This window comes from Salmo salar, chromosome ssa18 (assembly GCF_905237065.1).
Source record: "Salmo salar chromosome ssa18, Ssal_v3.1, whole genome shotgun sequence".
NCBI classification, from domain to species: Eukaryota; Metazoa; Chordata; class Actinopteri; order Salmoniformes; family Salmonidae; genus Salmo; species Salmo salar.
The window spans coordinates 29,217,277-29,234,805 of record NC_059459.1 but is presented as its reverse complement, the minus strand read 5'-3'; the positions used below and the strand labels follow the sequence as shown (position 1 = coordinate 29,234,805).

Sequence of the window (17,529 nt, the reverse complement as noted above, 5' to 3'; positions counted from 1 at the left end):
TTTCTATCCAAATCTACTAATAATATGCATATCTTACTTTCTGGGAGTGAGTAGCAGGCAGTTTACTCTGGGCACATCAGTCATCCAAGCGACTCAATACTGCCACCATCCATAAGAAGTTAAGGACAACAAAGTCAAGGTATTGGAGTGGCCGTCACAAAGCCCTGACCTCAACCCTATAGAACATTTGTGGGCAGAACTGAAAAAGCATGTACGAGCAAGGAGGCCTACAAACCTGACTCAGTTACACCAGCTTTGTCAGGTGGAATGGGCCAAAATTCAACCAACTTATTGTGGAATGTATCCTTCCGACTTCAACGTGTGTGTGTTTGTGTGTGTGTGTCACAGTGTGACCGTGTGTGTTGTATCGCTGTGAAGCGTTGACAGCCAAGGGGGCCGTGAAGACTCCTCACGCTACTAAACGTTTTCATAACAGAATCACTTTTGTTTACAGTGAGTAGTGAGACAGACAGTGGTGAGGCAGGCTGCAATGCAGGAGGAGGCAGAGGAGACAGACAGAGGATGCAAGCTGACAGAGGTTAGTACAGTGGTTCCCAAGCTTGTGGGGTCCCCTGAAATTGAAATGTGGTCTCCTGACAAAATCGTTGTTTGTCTTATCTCGATCACCCATTGGAGTTTACCCACCTTTTCTCTACCACATCACCGGTGAGGAGGAAGAGGAGCGAGGAGTGGGGAAGCCTGCTGCACATGGCAACACGCATCGCCACGTTCCATAAACACAAAGAGCAGCTGAGGGAACCCAGTCCTGTCTGTGGAATGTGCCAGGGAACAGTCGGTTCTTGGCACAAGTAGCAGGAGCAATTAACGTCACATAAGCAGAGGGCCGGCGCAATGGGGGTGGGGGGGCAGAAAGGAGGATATGGGAAACAAGGCATCGCTGGGAAGACCTGAGATGAGCAGAGCTGAGCAGTGGTGCATGCTCACTCCAAGGCATCCCTTCCCTATACCAGTCAACACTCAGAGATCTCGGACGAGAATGTCTCCTCCAAAGACAGTTCAGGTCATGGCTCAATTAATTTATGTGTAGTTGTTGGCAAATAGGTTTTGTTTGTATCCCTGCATCTATAATTAGGGAATTGACAGAGGAAGCTTGGTGTCCTTGGAGACCTCACATCCCCTCCCCCCAAACTGTTTTGAAAAATCCTCCCCCCCCCTAGAAGTTAAACTAGAGTTGTTGTATCATGACACAGCAGGTTCTGAGCCAGTTAAAGGGAAACACACAGGCAGGTAGCAGCAAAACAGTGTGACTGACTTGCAAACTAAAACCATACTGTATTGGTCTGTCTTAACCCAGCCAAACAGAAAATAGGAAGATGTAAAGTACAGTATGCTGTAACGTTAGCTGTAATGTAATGGTGCCAATCTTTCTCATTCATTTGGGACTGAGGCCTAAACACTAAATGATATCTACAGGAAATATGTATTATGTAATATAGATTCAGCTCAACAAGGGCCGATTTTTAGATAGTAAATCATCTGAGAAATGTTGATGTTAGTGTTACGCACGCCTCTAGTAAGAGGGAACGCAACACCCTGCTACAACTCAACTCTCTGTGGTGTGAAAGAGGTATAGACTGTAGGTGTGAGTAAGGATGACAAAAAGGCAGAGAATACCGTTTACAGGGAATTTATTCCTTCGCACGATAAGTTTGGGCAAAAGGGGCTGGACGGAACCAAAGCAAAGAAAGTAAATATCAAAGCCCCCTCTCTTACCTTACCTGCCTACCCACTACTTAACTAACTAGCACCACCTGGTGCACTAACCAAAATACAGGGGATGGTTCGCCCAGGTCTTTCCTAGTGTGCATAGACAAACTACAACATAATAGTAAGCTTTCTCAGCAACAACTAACTAAGTACATACCCAATTCTCTTTCTGCGAAACAACCAACATATATAACCCTCTGCCATCAACCTCCTGTCTCAGCAAATATCTCTCTGCAATCATCTCCCTCTGAGCAGCAGAACACTGGCTTATAAAGCTTTAGGTGGGGTTGGTAATTGGAGACAGCTGCGTCCTGACGAGGGGGCGGGGTCAGCTCTCCAATCAGTAATGGGGCCGACCAATCAGCTGCTTGGAGAACTTCAGGAAGCCATTACCTGAAACACACTCACAAATACACAAACTACAACACAGAAACTGGGGAACGTAACAGTTAGGGTGAACTTACTCTTTAACTAACTCTAACATCAGTTTGACTGAACAGTGTTGCTCATACTCAACCCCAATGTTATGTCACCAGGGAGCAATGCATGGCAGGTCTAGTATTTGTATGTATTATTTGACCCCCTGTACTTGCTTCCTAACTCCCAGTGTCTGCGTTACACATCTAGTATTTGTATGTATTATTTGACCCTCTGTACTGCATACAGTGAGCTTTAAACAGTGGTTCCCTATGGCTGACACCTTGGAAACTCCACTGTTACATCATGGGGATCATGGGGTGGTGTCTGGAAAACACATTGTGAGGAAAGTGTTCTTGTGAAACATCTACATACAGAGTGGTCGATATATTGTCCCTCACCCTAAAAGGATAGTTCAAAACAAACACACATGGAGGCCAGTGGACTTTCCCATCCACTCTGTATAAATTGTAGGCCCACATTCCCTCAATACAGTCTCTTTGGTGTTCACTCTATATAGCTGAATAGACACACTTCCAAAATGGCTTCAGATATCAAGATGTGTTTCTGCATTCGGCTTGTTCTTGCACTAACAGTTAAATATCACACTGTAGAATGATGTGGTCCATACCAAACTGATATTATAATTGATTGCTTAGAAGTACAGTAAACTATTGTTTTACAGCTGTCACAAATAATCTATGATATGCAATGTGGATATGAGACACAATAATGATTTAATATGTTGGTAGTAGGATAGCTTGTCATGTTGGAATCATATTTTAAAGTAACTGTCCAATTAAAATCTAATTTTTAAAGCTCATATTAACGTGCGCAATAATGTTGTTGACTCATAAAACCACTCAGTAAAACCCTATTTCAAACTAGTTTTTGAAACGGACTGTTTAAAAAAAAATGCTTGTGATTTTCTTGTTATGGGACCTCACATTCTTCGGCCGAGACAGCCCTATCTGTCATTTGTTAAAGACCCAATTATGCAAATGACCAAAAGCTTGTTTTTTTTCCATGAGAGAGAAAGAGACTAGGGGAGACTTAGGCTCAGGGGCCTCATTTATAAACTGTGCTTACATACAAAATATAACCAAAAATATGTGCGTACCAGTTCTCACACAAAACGGTTTCATACTCGCCAGGTTACTAGCACATAGACCTAGAACAAGTACTGTATACTATTTGTCCCAAATCTCGTTTAATTGCACCCACTTCATAGTAGTAAATAAACAAGCTATTTTGCTCTAAACCATCTGATCCAGTCCTCAGATCCAGAGCACAGTTTATTAACAGGTGGCACAGATGGTTGTAGGTTACTTCTGAAGCTTTCGTCTGAATACTCAAATTTCACATTTATCAAGTAGACAATATTGCGTTTATAAACATAATACATATTTTCAGAACAATTGCAGAATAAATTCTTAAACTACTTGGGCCATGATGGGTTCATATTCCCGAAGTAGCCACAGACTACAAACAATTACCATGCACATCTCTCATTTAACTGGGCCTATTAGATATGCTAGTAATTCAAGTATTTTGCTCTATGCACCAGAAAGAAAGCTGGTTTATAACATACAGTAGAATTTGACAGGTGAACAGACATATGACATTTTGCATTGAAGTGTGTAATTTATGGCCATCACTGTGAATAGACAATGTTCTAGAACGCGCGTTGCAGCAGCGTAGGTTGGAGAAAAAGTAAACGCAAAACGATAAGTCCTATTGAATTCAAACGGTCTGTTTACAGGTCCACAGCTATTTGCCTTTGTTGTTGTCTTACATAAACTTTGTCTGTCAGATAGCCACGGCCTACAGCAAATGCCACTGCAAAGGTTTAACATTCTGCCGTCACCTTCAAAGACATTTGATCAAGTTTGCTATTGCTATTTCCTTTAGAAAAATGCCTTGGCCTAGTTCCAAATTATACAGGAAATAAGGGCGTTATTGTCACAATAAAAGGTGAACGATGGGCATTTTCAGGCAGGGGTTTAATGCTTGTTGAAACGCACACAGTTTCAGGACGGGCCTGATTAGTAAACAGGAAACATACATATGTATGCAATGCACCAAGTTTAGTGTGCAATTTACGCAATAGTTATAAATGAGGCCCCAGGATTGCAACAACTATCTCACCAGTCACTTTTTCAAATGATGTGGTTAATAAGAGTTGGCTGTTAAGAAGCACTTAGCTAGCACGCTAGCAATCGCGGCAAACATAGATAGATGGCTAGCCAAAAAGAAAGAGTGGCAAAACAGAGCCTCCACACAAGGTGGTTTACAAGCTGCAAAGGCAAGTCTGCATGCTGGACATCAGGGGCAGCCAGAGCAGCTTGTCGCCACATGGAACTATGAGTTGGTCAGCTGTTTTTGACCAGTAAACCCACACCATTCTGTTTTTTCCTTACAGGCCAAACAAGAACACAGACTCAGGGAATATCCTGTTTTTTAACATCCTCAAGCACTGGAATGTCTTATCCTGATGTTGACAGTAAAGAATTCTTTACAAAGGTAAACTTGCTAAATTCTGAACCCGCTGTAATCAATATTTGCCGTGGTTGCGAACATGGCTTTGGGGCTGACAATCAAAATAAAGTTTAGATGGGTTACCATGCAAAACTAAATTTGTAACTAACTGATGTTTTTTTGGTCAGGCACAGGAATAGGATCTGCCCTGCCAGGTAAGAGCCACAGTGGAGGGAAGAACGACCCAGTGCTGCAGTATGTCGTGAACAACTCACTGAGAGAACATCCTGTCATGACCAAACTCAGACTGGTAAGGCTGGACTGGGTTAGAGCCAGGGTTAGGGTTGAGGTTGAGGCTAGTGTTAGGGTTGAACTGGAATGAGGTCATGAAACTAGGGTTAGGGTTGGACTGGTAAGACTGGACTGGGTTAGAGTCAGGGTTAGGGTTGAGGTTGAGGCTAGTGTTAGGGTTGAACTGGGATGAGGAGATGAAACTAGGGTTGGGGTTGGACTGGTAAGACTGGGGAGAACCAGGGTGTTTATGAGATGAAAAGCAGGAATGTACTATACATACAAACCAGATAGATACAGAGAGATACTGGTTTTCTACATTATCATGACAGTTAAATAGGCTACTATAGCCACTAGAGGTCAGCACAGTACTATACAAACACTGTGCTGAGAAGCTGCAGTCAGCAACACGGCGTAATTACATTGTTTGATTAGATTATGTCATAAAAAGTCATGTTTTAGTCTTTTTGTCGAAGAAAAATGCCCCTCTCCCCAGAGGTGTGATTACTAGCTCTGAGGGTTTAGAGCTTGAGGTAGTCACCTCATACAAGTACTTGGGAGTATGGCTAAATGTCCTTCTCTCAGCACAAATCAAAGCTGCAGGCTAAAGTTAAATCTAGACTTTGTTTCCTCTATCGTAGCTCCTCTTTCACCCCAGCTGCCAAACTAACCCTGATTCAGATGACCATCCTACCCATGCTAGATAATGGAGATGTCATTTCTAGATCGGCAGGTAAGGGTGCTCTCGCTAGATGTTCTTTACCATTCGGCCATCAGATGTGCCACCAATGCTCCTTATAGGACACATCACTGCACTCTATACTCCTCTGTAAACTGGTCACCTCTGTATACCCGTCGCAAGACCCACTGGTTGACACAAATCCCTGGGTCGCTCGTCTTTCAGTTCGCTGCAGCTAGCGACTGGAACGAGCTGCAACAAACACTCAAACTAGACAGTTTTATCTCAATCTCTTCATTCAAAGACTCCATCATGGACACTCTTACTGACAGTTGTGGCTGCTTTGCGTGATGTATTGTTGTCTTTACCTTCTTGCCCTTTGTGCTGTTGTCTGTGCCCAATAATGTTTGTACCATGTTTTGTGCTACTACCATGTTGTGTTGCTACCATGTTGTTGTCATGTTGTGTTGCTACTATGCTGTGTTGTCATGTGTTGCTGCCTTCCTATGTTGTTGTCTTAGGTCTCTCTATATGCAGTGATGTGTTGTCTCTCTTGTCGTGATGTGTGTTTTGTCCTATATTTTTTTTTTTTATAAATAAAATAAAACATTAATCCCAGCCCCCGTCCCCGCAGGAGACCTTTTGCCTTTTGATAGGCCGTCATTGAATTTGTTCTTAACTGATTCACCTAGTTAAATAAAGGTTAAATCAATTACAAATTCTCCTTCCTTCATGTTGCAGAAAACCCTTGAGGACCCATGGAGCATCATGCTGGTTGCTAGTGAACAAGCACAACTGATGGCTAATCTGGCCAAATTGATCAATGCCAGCAAAACCATTGAAATTGGTATGTAATGATAAAACAAGCTTAATACTGAAAACATTTAATGTTACTATATTATTTGGAATATATTTCATTGCGCCAATCTTTTCAACATTCACTAATTCTGAATGAATTGCCCTCATTCTAATATCAGAAGAGACTAATGTTAATATTTTCCTTCTCTCCAGGGATGTACACGGGGTACAACACCCTGAACATGGCATTGGTTGTACCAGAGAAGGGTCAAGTGGTAGCATGTGAAATAGACGACGAATACGTGAACATTGCTAAACCTTTCTTTAAAGAGGTCAGATCAAATCATATTCCAAGTTTGTATTTCCATTTTACAATGAATTACATTTTCATCAGAAATCCCACACAGCTGTGAGTAGCTAGGCCTACTTTTAGAGTATATATTTTTTCTGCTAGTCATTCAGCTAGTTTACTTTCTGACTTTATTTTCCCCATGGAGAAATTTTGTTGCAGTGTCATGTACACATTGAAAGTGACGTTTAAATACAAAACAAAATTGACAATACAACTTTCATGACAATTATATACCAATAAAAAATATAAGAAATTATAATAAATTAAGAAATAAAACATTTAAAACAAAAGACTAGCCTGCTGGCCTTACGGAGTCGATAGGAACATTAGCCTGAGCTATTTAGGAGGGATATCACACCTGGCACAAATTATTGTCTAGTTCTGTTTTTCCTGCTGAGGGGTGCCCTATACCTGCGCCCAGAGGGGAGTAGTTCAAAATCCAGGTACAGGGGTGGCTTGGGTCTAAAATGATTTTGTGACCCTTACGGAGGGCCCTGACCTTAAAGATCTCATCCAGGCCTGTCTGTTTGACTCCAAGTACCTTGCTTGCTGTGGTGATAATTCTTCTCAGCATATTTCTCTGGCTGACAGTGGCATTGCCAAACCAACAAACAATACAAAAAGTAAAAATACTCTCAATAAAAGATTTGTAAAACAGAGTCAATATAGTACAGTCTACATTAAAAGATCCCAGCTTTTTGAGGAAGTACAGTCTCTGTTGGCTCTTTTTGTAGATCAGGTCTGTACATTTACTCCACTGAAGCTTATTGTCCAAAAGGACACCCAGATATTTGTTTTCCTCTACAATTTCTATATTCTGACCTCTGATAGATGTTGCAGAGGTAGGTGTTGTACACTTCCTGAAGTCTGTGCACATCTCTTTGGTCTTGTTGGTATTGAGGACCAAGTGTGATTCCTCACACCACTCTACAAAGTCATCTAGGACCGGGCCATGATGTTACTCGTCATCATGCAACAGGCTGATCAAGGCAGTGTCAACAGCGAACTTAACGAGGTGTCTGTCAGTATGGGAACTAATACAACTATTAATGTACAAGATGTACAGGAGTAGGGACAAAACGCATCCCTGAGGTGAGCCTGTGTTGGTATTGCGTATATCGACACGTGGGGACCTATTGTGACTTGCTGTGAGCATTGGCTCAGGAAGTCCAACAGCCACAAAACCAGCCTCCCATCTAAGGAGAAGTCCCAAATGAGTCTCTGTACCAAAATGTAAGGCTGGATTGTGTTGAAGGCAGAAGAAAAGTCAACAAACAGAACCCTGACATGGGATTTGGCACCCTCTAGATGTCTATAGACCATGTTAAGGAGGGTAAGAATGGCATCATCAACTCCTCTGCTAGGCTGATAGGCAAACTGAAATGGGTCGAGAAGCTTCTGGGTGACACTGAGAATATGACTTTTCACAATTTTCTCAAGGCATTTCATTACTAAGGATGTCAAGGCGACAGGGTCGTAGTCATTCAGCACAGAGGGATTAGATGCTTTAGGAATTGGTATAATTATTGAGTTTTTCCACAATACTGGCACATGTTGCTGGTCGAGTGAGGATTGGAAAATGTCTGTAAAAACACCAGCCAATTGTTCAGCACAGTGCTTTAACCCATGTCCACTTATTTTGTCTGGGCCTGGGCTTTTGTATGCGTTACATCCCCAACTTGCTCCATCATTCCTCTAGACAGGATTTAGACCGGTTTGTCCAGTATTCAACCCCAATACAACATCTAAACCCATTCAACTCATTGGAATTCAGAAACATCGATTGTCTCTCCAAAAGCTTCAATACAGCATATTCAGTATCTAACATCTGTCAGTCAGACTTCACAAAGTGCTGTGGGTGGAGTAGTGAGGCCGTCTGCTCAGAAGAAAGTGTCTACGAAAGGTGCAAAGCCTAGCAGCAGAGAATCCATACAATGAACTTAATGCCCCCTCCAAACCCCACCAGTAGAAATACTACTGTACACAACACAGGTCAACCATTGTGACAGAAAATGGTTGCTATTGTCTGCTTCAAACCATCTAAACTCGAAATCAAGTCAAAATGTAATTTAAAGCACATTGAAACATCTCAATGGACTTAACAGTACAAATGCCTAGACAATGAAAAACATGTAACTAACTACCTTTCTCTTTTCTAGGCCGGAGTCGAGGATAAAATTAATGTCCGTCTTCAAATGTGTATAAAAACACTGGGTAGGTGACTGATTTTAAAGAACCCGAACACGAATCCGTTGTGAAACGGGTCAATCCTTTTCAACGTGATCTTTTGTTTGTCCTAGATGAGTTGATAGCTGCTGGGGAAGCTGGAACATATGACTTTGTGTTCATCGATGCGGATAAACGGAACTATGACAGATATTATGAGAAGTCTCTTGAGATTGTGAGACAAGGTGGCATCATTGCCATCGATAATGTGAGTAGCCTATGCCCAAAATTTTATTCAAACAAGTGAGTCGTGATTTTGAAAATGATTTGAATAATGCCAGCATGCGATTGATTTGATCTAATAAGCTAACTGAGGTAAAGATGCATGAAAAGATAGGTTGCCATCTTTCTCTGTGTTTTATATGTAGGCCTATCACCTCTGTCCTCAGTCTGAGCCTCTCTCCTCACCTGTCTCCCCCTTCACCTCACTCCTCTAATCGTCTATCTGATTACCCTTCCTTGACCTGTCCAATACCTGTCCACCTAATTACCCTTCATTGACCTGTCTAAAACCTGTCCACCTAATTACCCTTCCTTGACCTGTTTATCACCTGTCTATCTAATTACCCTTCCTTGACCTGTCTATCACCTGTCTATCACCTGTCTATCTAATTACACTTCCTTCACCTGTCTATCTAATTACTCTTCCTTGACCTGTCTATCTAATTACCTTTCCTTGACCTGTCTATCACCTGTCCATCTAATTACCCTTCATTGACCTGTTGATCACCTGTCTATCTAATTACACTTCCTTCACCTGTCTTTCTGACCTTCTGACCACAGAACACCTCACTTGTATCTCTGATCCCCCCCACCTTCTCCCCCCAGGTACTCTGGAGTGGTAAAGTGGTGGACCCTGCTCCTGATGACCTGACCTCCCAGGCTCTGGACAAGCTCAACAAGAAACTCCACACAGACCAGAGGATCGATCTGAGCATGCTCACTGTGGGCGACGGACTCACCCTGGCCATCAAACGCTAACAATAACCCATGCTAACTCATACTAACCCGTGATGACTCATGCTTAATGCATGCTTACTCCAAACCCACTGTGATTTATTGGGGATTTTTTTGAGATGTGGTAAACATGAAGGGCTGGAATAAATAGATGTTACTGTACGTGTACGAGTGAGATTCAGTTTTTACTTGAAATTCGAAAGCATGTCAGCCTCTGTCTCAGTAAGAGCTAAATCACTACCTTTGACTCCCAGAGATTTTACTTTTTCAGGGTGGGACTAAAATCATTTTTATTAGATTTCAATTGAGTACAGGCTTAACTTCTATGGGCTACGTGGGACGCTAGCGTCCCACCTGCGGGACACAGCCAGTGAAATATCAGGGCGGCAAATTCAAAAACAACAAAATGTCATAATTCAATTTCCTCAAACATACAACTATTTTACACCATTTTAAAGATACACTTCTCCTTTATGTAACCACATTGTCCGATTTCAAAAAGGCTTTACAGCGAAAGCAAAACACTAGATTATGTTAGGAGAGTACATAGACAAATATAATCACACAGCCATTTTCCAAGCAAGGACATGTGTCAATAAAACCCAAAACACAGCTAAATGAAGCACTAACTTTTCACGATCTTCATCAGATGACACTCCTAGGACATTATGTTACACAATACATATATGTTTTGTTCGATAAAGTTCATATTTATATCCAGAAACAGCATTTTACATTGGCGCGTGATGTTCAGAAAATGTATTCCCACCAAAACTCCCGGTGAATGTGCACATCAATTTACAAAAATACTCATCATAAACGTTGACAAAATATATAACAATTATTTAAAGAATTATAGATAGACTACTCCTGGATGCAACCGCTTTGTCAGATTTTAAAATAGCTTTACGGAGAAAGCACATTTTTCAATACTCTGAGTACATAGCTCAGCCATCACAGAGAGCTATACAGACACCTGCCAAGTTCGGGGCAACCTAAACTCAGAATTAGTGTTAGAAATATTCTCTTACCTTTGCTGATCTTCGTCAGAATGCACTCCCAGGACTGCTACTTCCACAAGAAATGTTGTTTTTGTTCGAAGTAATACATATTTATGTCCAAATACCTCAAATACCTACTGTTTTGTTTGTGCGTTCAGAGCACCATCCAAAGGCATAACGCGCGAGCGCGGTACCAGAGACGAAAAGTCAAAATGTTCCATTACCGTACTTAGAAGCATGTCAAACACTGTTTAAAATCAATCTTTATGGTATTTTTTACGTAAAATTGCGATAATATTCCAACCGGACAATAGCGTATTCATTCAAGGAGAAAAAGAAGGAACGGAGCGCTCGCGTGACCACGCATATCCAATCCCTTTGTCCACAGGCAGTCCACTCAGTAACTGAGCTCCTATTATCTGCCCAGTAACAGGAGAAGGCTGAAACAACTTTCTGAAGGCTTTTGACAGCCAATGGAAGCCTTAGGAAGTGCAACGTCACCCCACAGATACTGTAGTTTCGAAAGGGACTAGAAAGAAGAACTACAATTCTCAGATCCTCCACTTCCTGGTTGACTTTTTCTCAGGTTTTTGCCTGCCATATGAGTTCTGTTATACTCACAGACACCATTCAAACAGTTTTAGAACCTTCAGAGTGTTTTCTATCCAGATATAATACTATGCATATTCTAGTTTCTGGGCCAGAGTAGTAACCTGTTTAAATTGGGTACATTTTTCATCCGGCCATGAAAATACTGCCCCCTAGCCCAGACAGCTTAACTGAATGACAACAGAATACCATATGGTAGTTTTGGGGTAGGCCTCATCTCAGAGGAATGCTCCACAGAACCAGATGCTGATAACAGAATGCCCTATGCTGGACAGCTGGCATCGAAACCCTCCAGCTGGGAGAAGAGGGATCCGATGACGGCTCTCCAGGTTACATGCTGGTGGAGAGGTGGGAGGTCTTTGGAAGACTTTTGCTCCAAAATATCAAGTGAGACACAAGGGGTGAGTTGACATATTCCCCTGGATTTATGCCCATTGGTTGACAGAAAGGGAAGTGATTATTGCACGAGTGAGTCCATAGGTTAATCAGCATGCATGGTGGAAATGCCTTAGTGTGCCATGCTCATTGGCGGAAGTTAATAGGCGAAGGACATTCCACCCGCTTGCTAATGGTAAAGAGGAAGAGAGACGTGAGGCTATCCTGATGAGGTGTCAATAAAAACACTAACATACAAATTCCTGCTATGCTGACTAGTGAGATAGGAAGCAAGCAATGTGAATTATAGAGTTTACAAGGTGAATGAAATGACAATCCATTCAGACCAGCCTTACTGACTGAACTTTCGTAACTACATTTCAAGTACAGCAGTGGTCACCAACCGGTCGATCTCCAAGGCATTCCTAGTCGATCACCAAACAATTCTGTAAAAAACCCAAGGATAAAGCCTTCGGTTCTTTATTTTTCTATGTTTTTGTTGCTGTTGGGGGTAGGTGCACTTGGTTCAGCAGCCCTAGCACCAGGAAGGCAAAGTGTTCACATTTTTAACCATTTCATGTGTGTGAAGGTACAACTCCACCTATCCGACAGGCCCAGAGAGCAAATCAATAACTCCTATATGCCTACTGGTAGCCAATCATATAGCTCAGATCACTGTGTCTGCACAGTTTCCTCGAGCCATAGACTGTGTAAACAGTAGAGTTGTGTTGGTAAAATCACTGTTTATAGAGCAAACAACACAATTATCAAAACAGAAAAGAAAGCCATATTACAACCTATGTGTAGTGATAATTGCATTGTTTGCACTATAACCTGTTAGTTCATAAGCCTTGAGACTGTGATATTTAGGGCTAAGGCCAAGACAATAGGAAGACACAGTGGCAGAATAAATTCAACCACACAGTTTTTTCATCACAAAACCGGAGAGCAAGCTCTGTCCGGTGAAGTCCACAAAGCATATTGCATGTAACAAACAGTTAGTTACATGACCTACAGCATTGTCAAGCAAGTCAATGCTTCTGACATTTTCGGACTACTAAACAACTATAGATAGAACCAACGAGAGTGATCACAAGAAAACAGTTGCTGCCTCCACTGTTCCAGCACCATTTCTTTTTTTTCTTAGCTTTTTTTTACCCCTTTTTTCTCCCCAATTTTGTGGTTTCCAATTGGTAGTAGTTACAGTCTTGTCTCATTGCTGCAACTCCCGTACGGACTCGGGAGAGGCGAAGGCCGAGAGCCATGCGTCCTCCGAAACACAACCCAACCATGCCGCACTGCTTCTTGACACAATGCACATCCAACCCGGAAGCCAGCCGCACCAATGTGTCGGAGGAAACACCGTACAACGAGCTGGTCAGCATGCACTGCGCCCGGCCCGCCACAGGAGTCGCTAGTGTGCGATGAGACAAGGATATCCCTGCCGGCAAACCCTCCCTAACCCGGACAACGCTGGGTCAATTGGTTCCAGCACCACTTCAACTGAAACATTTCAACATCATCAAATCACATTGCTTAGTCTAATACAGTGACAACTAAAACATACCAAAAACGATTTAGTCCAATCAATGTAAGCTAAATATGATGTGGCTGTCCCTGGTTCTGATTTGTGTGTGTGTGTGTGTGTGCGTGCGTGCGTGCGTGCGTGCGTGCGTGCAAGTTGAAAAAACATGTTGACTCAATCTACTTGTAGAGAAACGTCAATGACATCCTCTTGTGTTGACAAAACCGACTATGACTCTGTCATATGGTTCACACTTGTATTTTTTGTTGTCCTAGGCTACCTGGCTAAAAATCTAGCTACAGTATAGCACAACGATGTATGAATTTATGGTTAGATCAGAATCACCGTTATAATCATTGACCAGTATTAGAATTAAGTAAAACCAGAAGTCCAAACCCCTATCTCAATCCGTGGCTAATTTAGGAAAGGGTCAATTTTAGCTAGCTAGCCACAACAACAAGTTGTTTTGTCAAAGATGTATTGCTCTCGATGTGATGTGATAGGAGGGAAGCCAAATCCAAACTGGCTTCCCTTGACACTTTTTCTTGGTACGCCAGGACCATTCACAGTTGAGCTCACACACCTCAATGCCACAGATGTCTCAAGTTTTTTGGAGCGTGCAATTGACATGCTGACTGCAGGAATGTCCACCAGAGCTGTTGCCAGATAATTGAATGTTAATTTATTTACCCTAAGCCGCCTCCAACATCGTTTTGGGGAATTTGGCAGTACCTCCAACTGGCCCAACAACTGCAGACCACTGTAACGTGCGTCATATAGTGGGGACCAAGGCACGGCGTGTTGAGTGCTCATGATTATTCTTTTAATGAAAACTAAACACTTTTAGAAAGAAACTAAAACGACAGCAAAACAGTTCCGTCAGGCAGCAGACAACAAAACGGAAAACAACTTCCCACAAACACAATAGAAAAAACCCCAACTTAAATATGATCTCCAATTAGAGGCAATGAGGACCAGCTGCCTCCAATTGGAGATCAACACAAAAAAAACAACATAGAAACAGAAAAACTAGAACTTAAACATAGAAATAGAAAACAGGGGGTGTTTTGGGTTGTTTTCTGTCACGCCCTGACCTACTTTACTATAGAAAATGACATCTGACAAGGGTCAGGATGTGATAGTACCCTCCCAAAGGTGCATAATCTGAATGCAAAAAAAATAAAGAAACCACAAAACAAAAAGTGAGGGTGACAATTGTCTATGGCGGTTCTAGTGCAGCACCCAGAACCTTACCATCCAGCAGATCCTCCAGCAGCGGAGGTGGCTCCGGTTCGGGGCGTAACCCCCGCTCCGCCCACAGATCCCTCTGCTTCTGTAACACCGGAACGTGGATCGTCGGAGGAGGAACCGGACTGTAGATCATCGCCGGAAGCTCTGTGCTGCAGGCCGCCGCTGGAGGATCTTTGCTGCAGGCCGCCGCTGGAGGTTCTGGGCTGCAGGCCGCCGCTAGAGGTTCTGGGCTGCAGGCCGCCGCTGGAGGTTCTGGGCTGCAGGCCGCCGCTGGAGGTTCTGGGCTGCAGGCCGCCGCTGGAGGTTCTTGGCTGCAGGCACAGGACGTCGCTGGATGTTCCGGTCTGGGGCGCGTCGCTGGAGGCTCCGGTCTGGGGCGCGTCGCTGGAGGCTCCGGCCTGGGGCGCGTCGCTGGAGGCTCCGGTCTGGGGCACGTCGCTGGAGGATCCGGTCTGGGGCGCGTCGCTGGAGGATCCGGTCTGGGGCGTGTCGCTGGAGGATCCGGTCTGGGGAGCGTCGCTGGAGGCTCCGGACTGGGGAGCGTCGCTGGAGGCTCCGGACTGGGGAGCGTCGCTGGAGGCTCCGGACTGAAAAACGTCGCTGAAGGCTCCGGACTAGGGACCGTTGCTGCAGGCTCCATGCCATGGATCATCAATACAGGTTCCATGCCATGGATCATCACTGGAGGCTTCGTGCCATGGATCATCTCTGCAGGCTCCGGGCCATGGATCATCCCTACAGGCTTCTTGCCATGGATGATCCCTACAGGCTCCGGACCATGGATAATCCCAACAGGCTCCAGGCCATGGAACATCCCTACAGGTTCCGGGCCATGGATCATCACTAGAGGCTTCGTGCCACGGATCATCTCTACAGGCTTGGTGCCATGGATCATCTCTACAGGCTTCGGACCATAGATTATCACTGGAGGCTTTACTCGTGGAGCTGAAACAGGTCTCACCGGACTGGAGAGACGCACTGGAGGGAGAGTGCGAGGAGCAGGCACAGGACTTACTGGGCTATGGAGGCGCACTGGAGGAAGAGTGCGAGGAGCAGGCACAGGATGCACTGGGCTATGGAGGCGCACTGGAGGGAGAGTGCGAGGAGCAGGCACAGGACGTACTGGGCTATGGAGGCGCACTGGAGGGAGAGTGCGAGGAGCAGGCACAGGACGCACTGGGCTATGGAGGCGCACTGGAGGGAGAGTGCGAGGAGCAGGCACAGGACGTACTGGGCTATGGAGGCGCACTGAAGGGAGAGTGCAAGGAGCAGGCACAGGCTCACCACAATAAGCACGGGGAGTTGGCTCAGGTCTCAGTCCCTGGCCCAGCCAAACTACCCGTGTGCCCCCCCCAAAAAAAATGTTTTGTGGCTGCCTCTCGTTCTTCCCCGGTAGGCTCCGATATCTCTATTACCTGGCCCCAAGTCCAGTTTCTCCTTTCCATCCATTCCTTATGTGACCAGGTGTCCATTTCTGCCTGGGCACGCTGCTTGATCCAATAATGGTGGGAAGGTCTGTAATGTGCGTCGTATAGAGGGCGACAAAGCGCGGCGTGTTGAGTGCTCATGATTATTCTTTTAATCAAAACTTAACACTTTTACAAAGAAACTAAAACGACAGCAAAACAGTTCCGTCAGGCAGCAGACAACAAAACGGAAAACAACTACCCACAAACACAATAGAAAAAAACCCAACTTATATATGATCTCCAATTAGAGGCAACGAGGACCAGCTGCCTCCAATTGGAGTACAACCACAAAAAAACAACATAGAAACAGAAAAACTAGAACTTAAACATAGAAATAGAAAACATAGAAAACCACCCAAAACACCCCCTGTCACGCCCTGACCTACTTTACTATAGAAAATGACATCTAACAGGGGTTAGGACGTGACAACCACGTGTAACCATGCCAGACCAGGACCTGCACATCTGTTTTTTTCACCTGCGGGATCGTCTGAGACCAGCCACCCGGACAGCTGATGAAACTGTGGGTTTGCACAACCGAAGACTTTCTGCACAAACTGTCAGAAACAGTCTCAGGGAAGCTCATCTACGTACTTGTCGTCCTCACCAAGGTCTTGACCTGACTGCAGTCTGGCGTTGTATTCGACTTCAGTGGTTAAATGCTCACCTTAGAAGGCTGCTGGCACTCTGCAGAAGTGGAATCTTCACGGATAAATCCAGGTTTCAACCGTACCGGGCACACGGCAAACAGCGTGTACTGTGTCGTGAGGGCAAGTGGTTTGCTCATGTCAATGGTGTGAACAGAGAGCCCCATGGTGGTGGTGTGGTTATGGTATGGGCAGGCATAAGCTACGGATGACAACAAACACAATTGCATTTTATTTTGGGAATTTGAATGCACAGAGATACCTTGATGACATCCTGAGGCCCAATATCGTGCCATTCATCACCTCATGTTTCAGCATGATAATGCATGGCCCCATGTCGCAAGGATCTGTACACAATTTCTGGAAACTAAAAATGTCCCAGTTCTTCCATGGCCTGCATACCCACCAGACATGCCAACCATTGAGCATGTTTGGGATGCTCTGGATCGACTTGTACGACAGCGTGTTCCAGTTTGCGCCAATATCCAGCAACTCCGCACAGCCATTGAAGAGGAGTGCGACAACATTCCACAGGCCACAATCAACAGCCTGATCAACTCTATGTGAAGGAGATGTGTCACGCTGCATGAGGCAAATGGTGGTCACACCAGACACTGCTTTTCTGATCCACAGCCCTACTTTTCTGTGGCCAACAGATGCATAGCTGTATTCCCAATCTTGTGAAATCCATAGATTTAGGGCCTAGGTGATTTATTTAAATTGACT

General features: G+C 44.2%; 1 protein-coding gene across 1 annotated transcript; it reads left to right on the top strand.

Moving 5' to 3' along the window:
• Positions 1-2,626: 2,626 nt before the first annotated feature.
• Positions 2,627-10,055, top strand: LOC106577229 (catechol O-methyltransferase domain-containing protein 1-like). Its single transcript, XM_014155145.2, has 7 exons — positions 2,627-2,741; positions 4,812-4,933; positions 6,335-6,440; positions 6,605-6,723; positions 8,903-8,957; positions 9,044-9,177; positions 9,798-10,055. The coding sequence occupies exons 1-7, from the start codon at positions 2,687-2,689 to the stop codon at positions 9,948-9,950; spliced, it is 744 nt and encodes a 247-aa protein (XP_014010620.2). The 5' UTR covers positions 2,627-2,686; the 3' UTR covers positions 9,951-10,055.
• Positions 10,056-17,529: the final 7,474 nt, after the last annotated feature.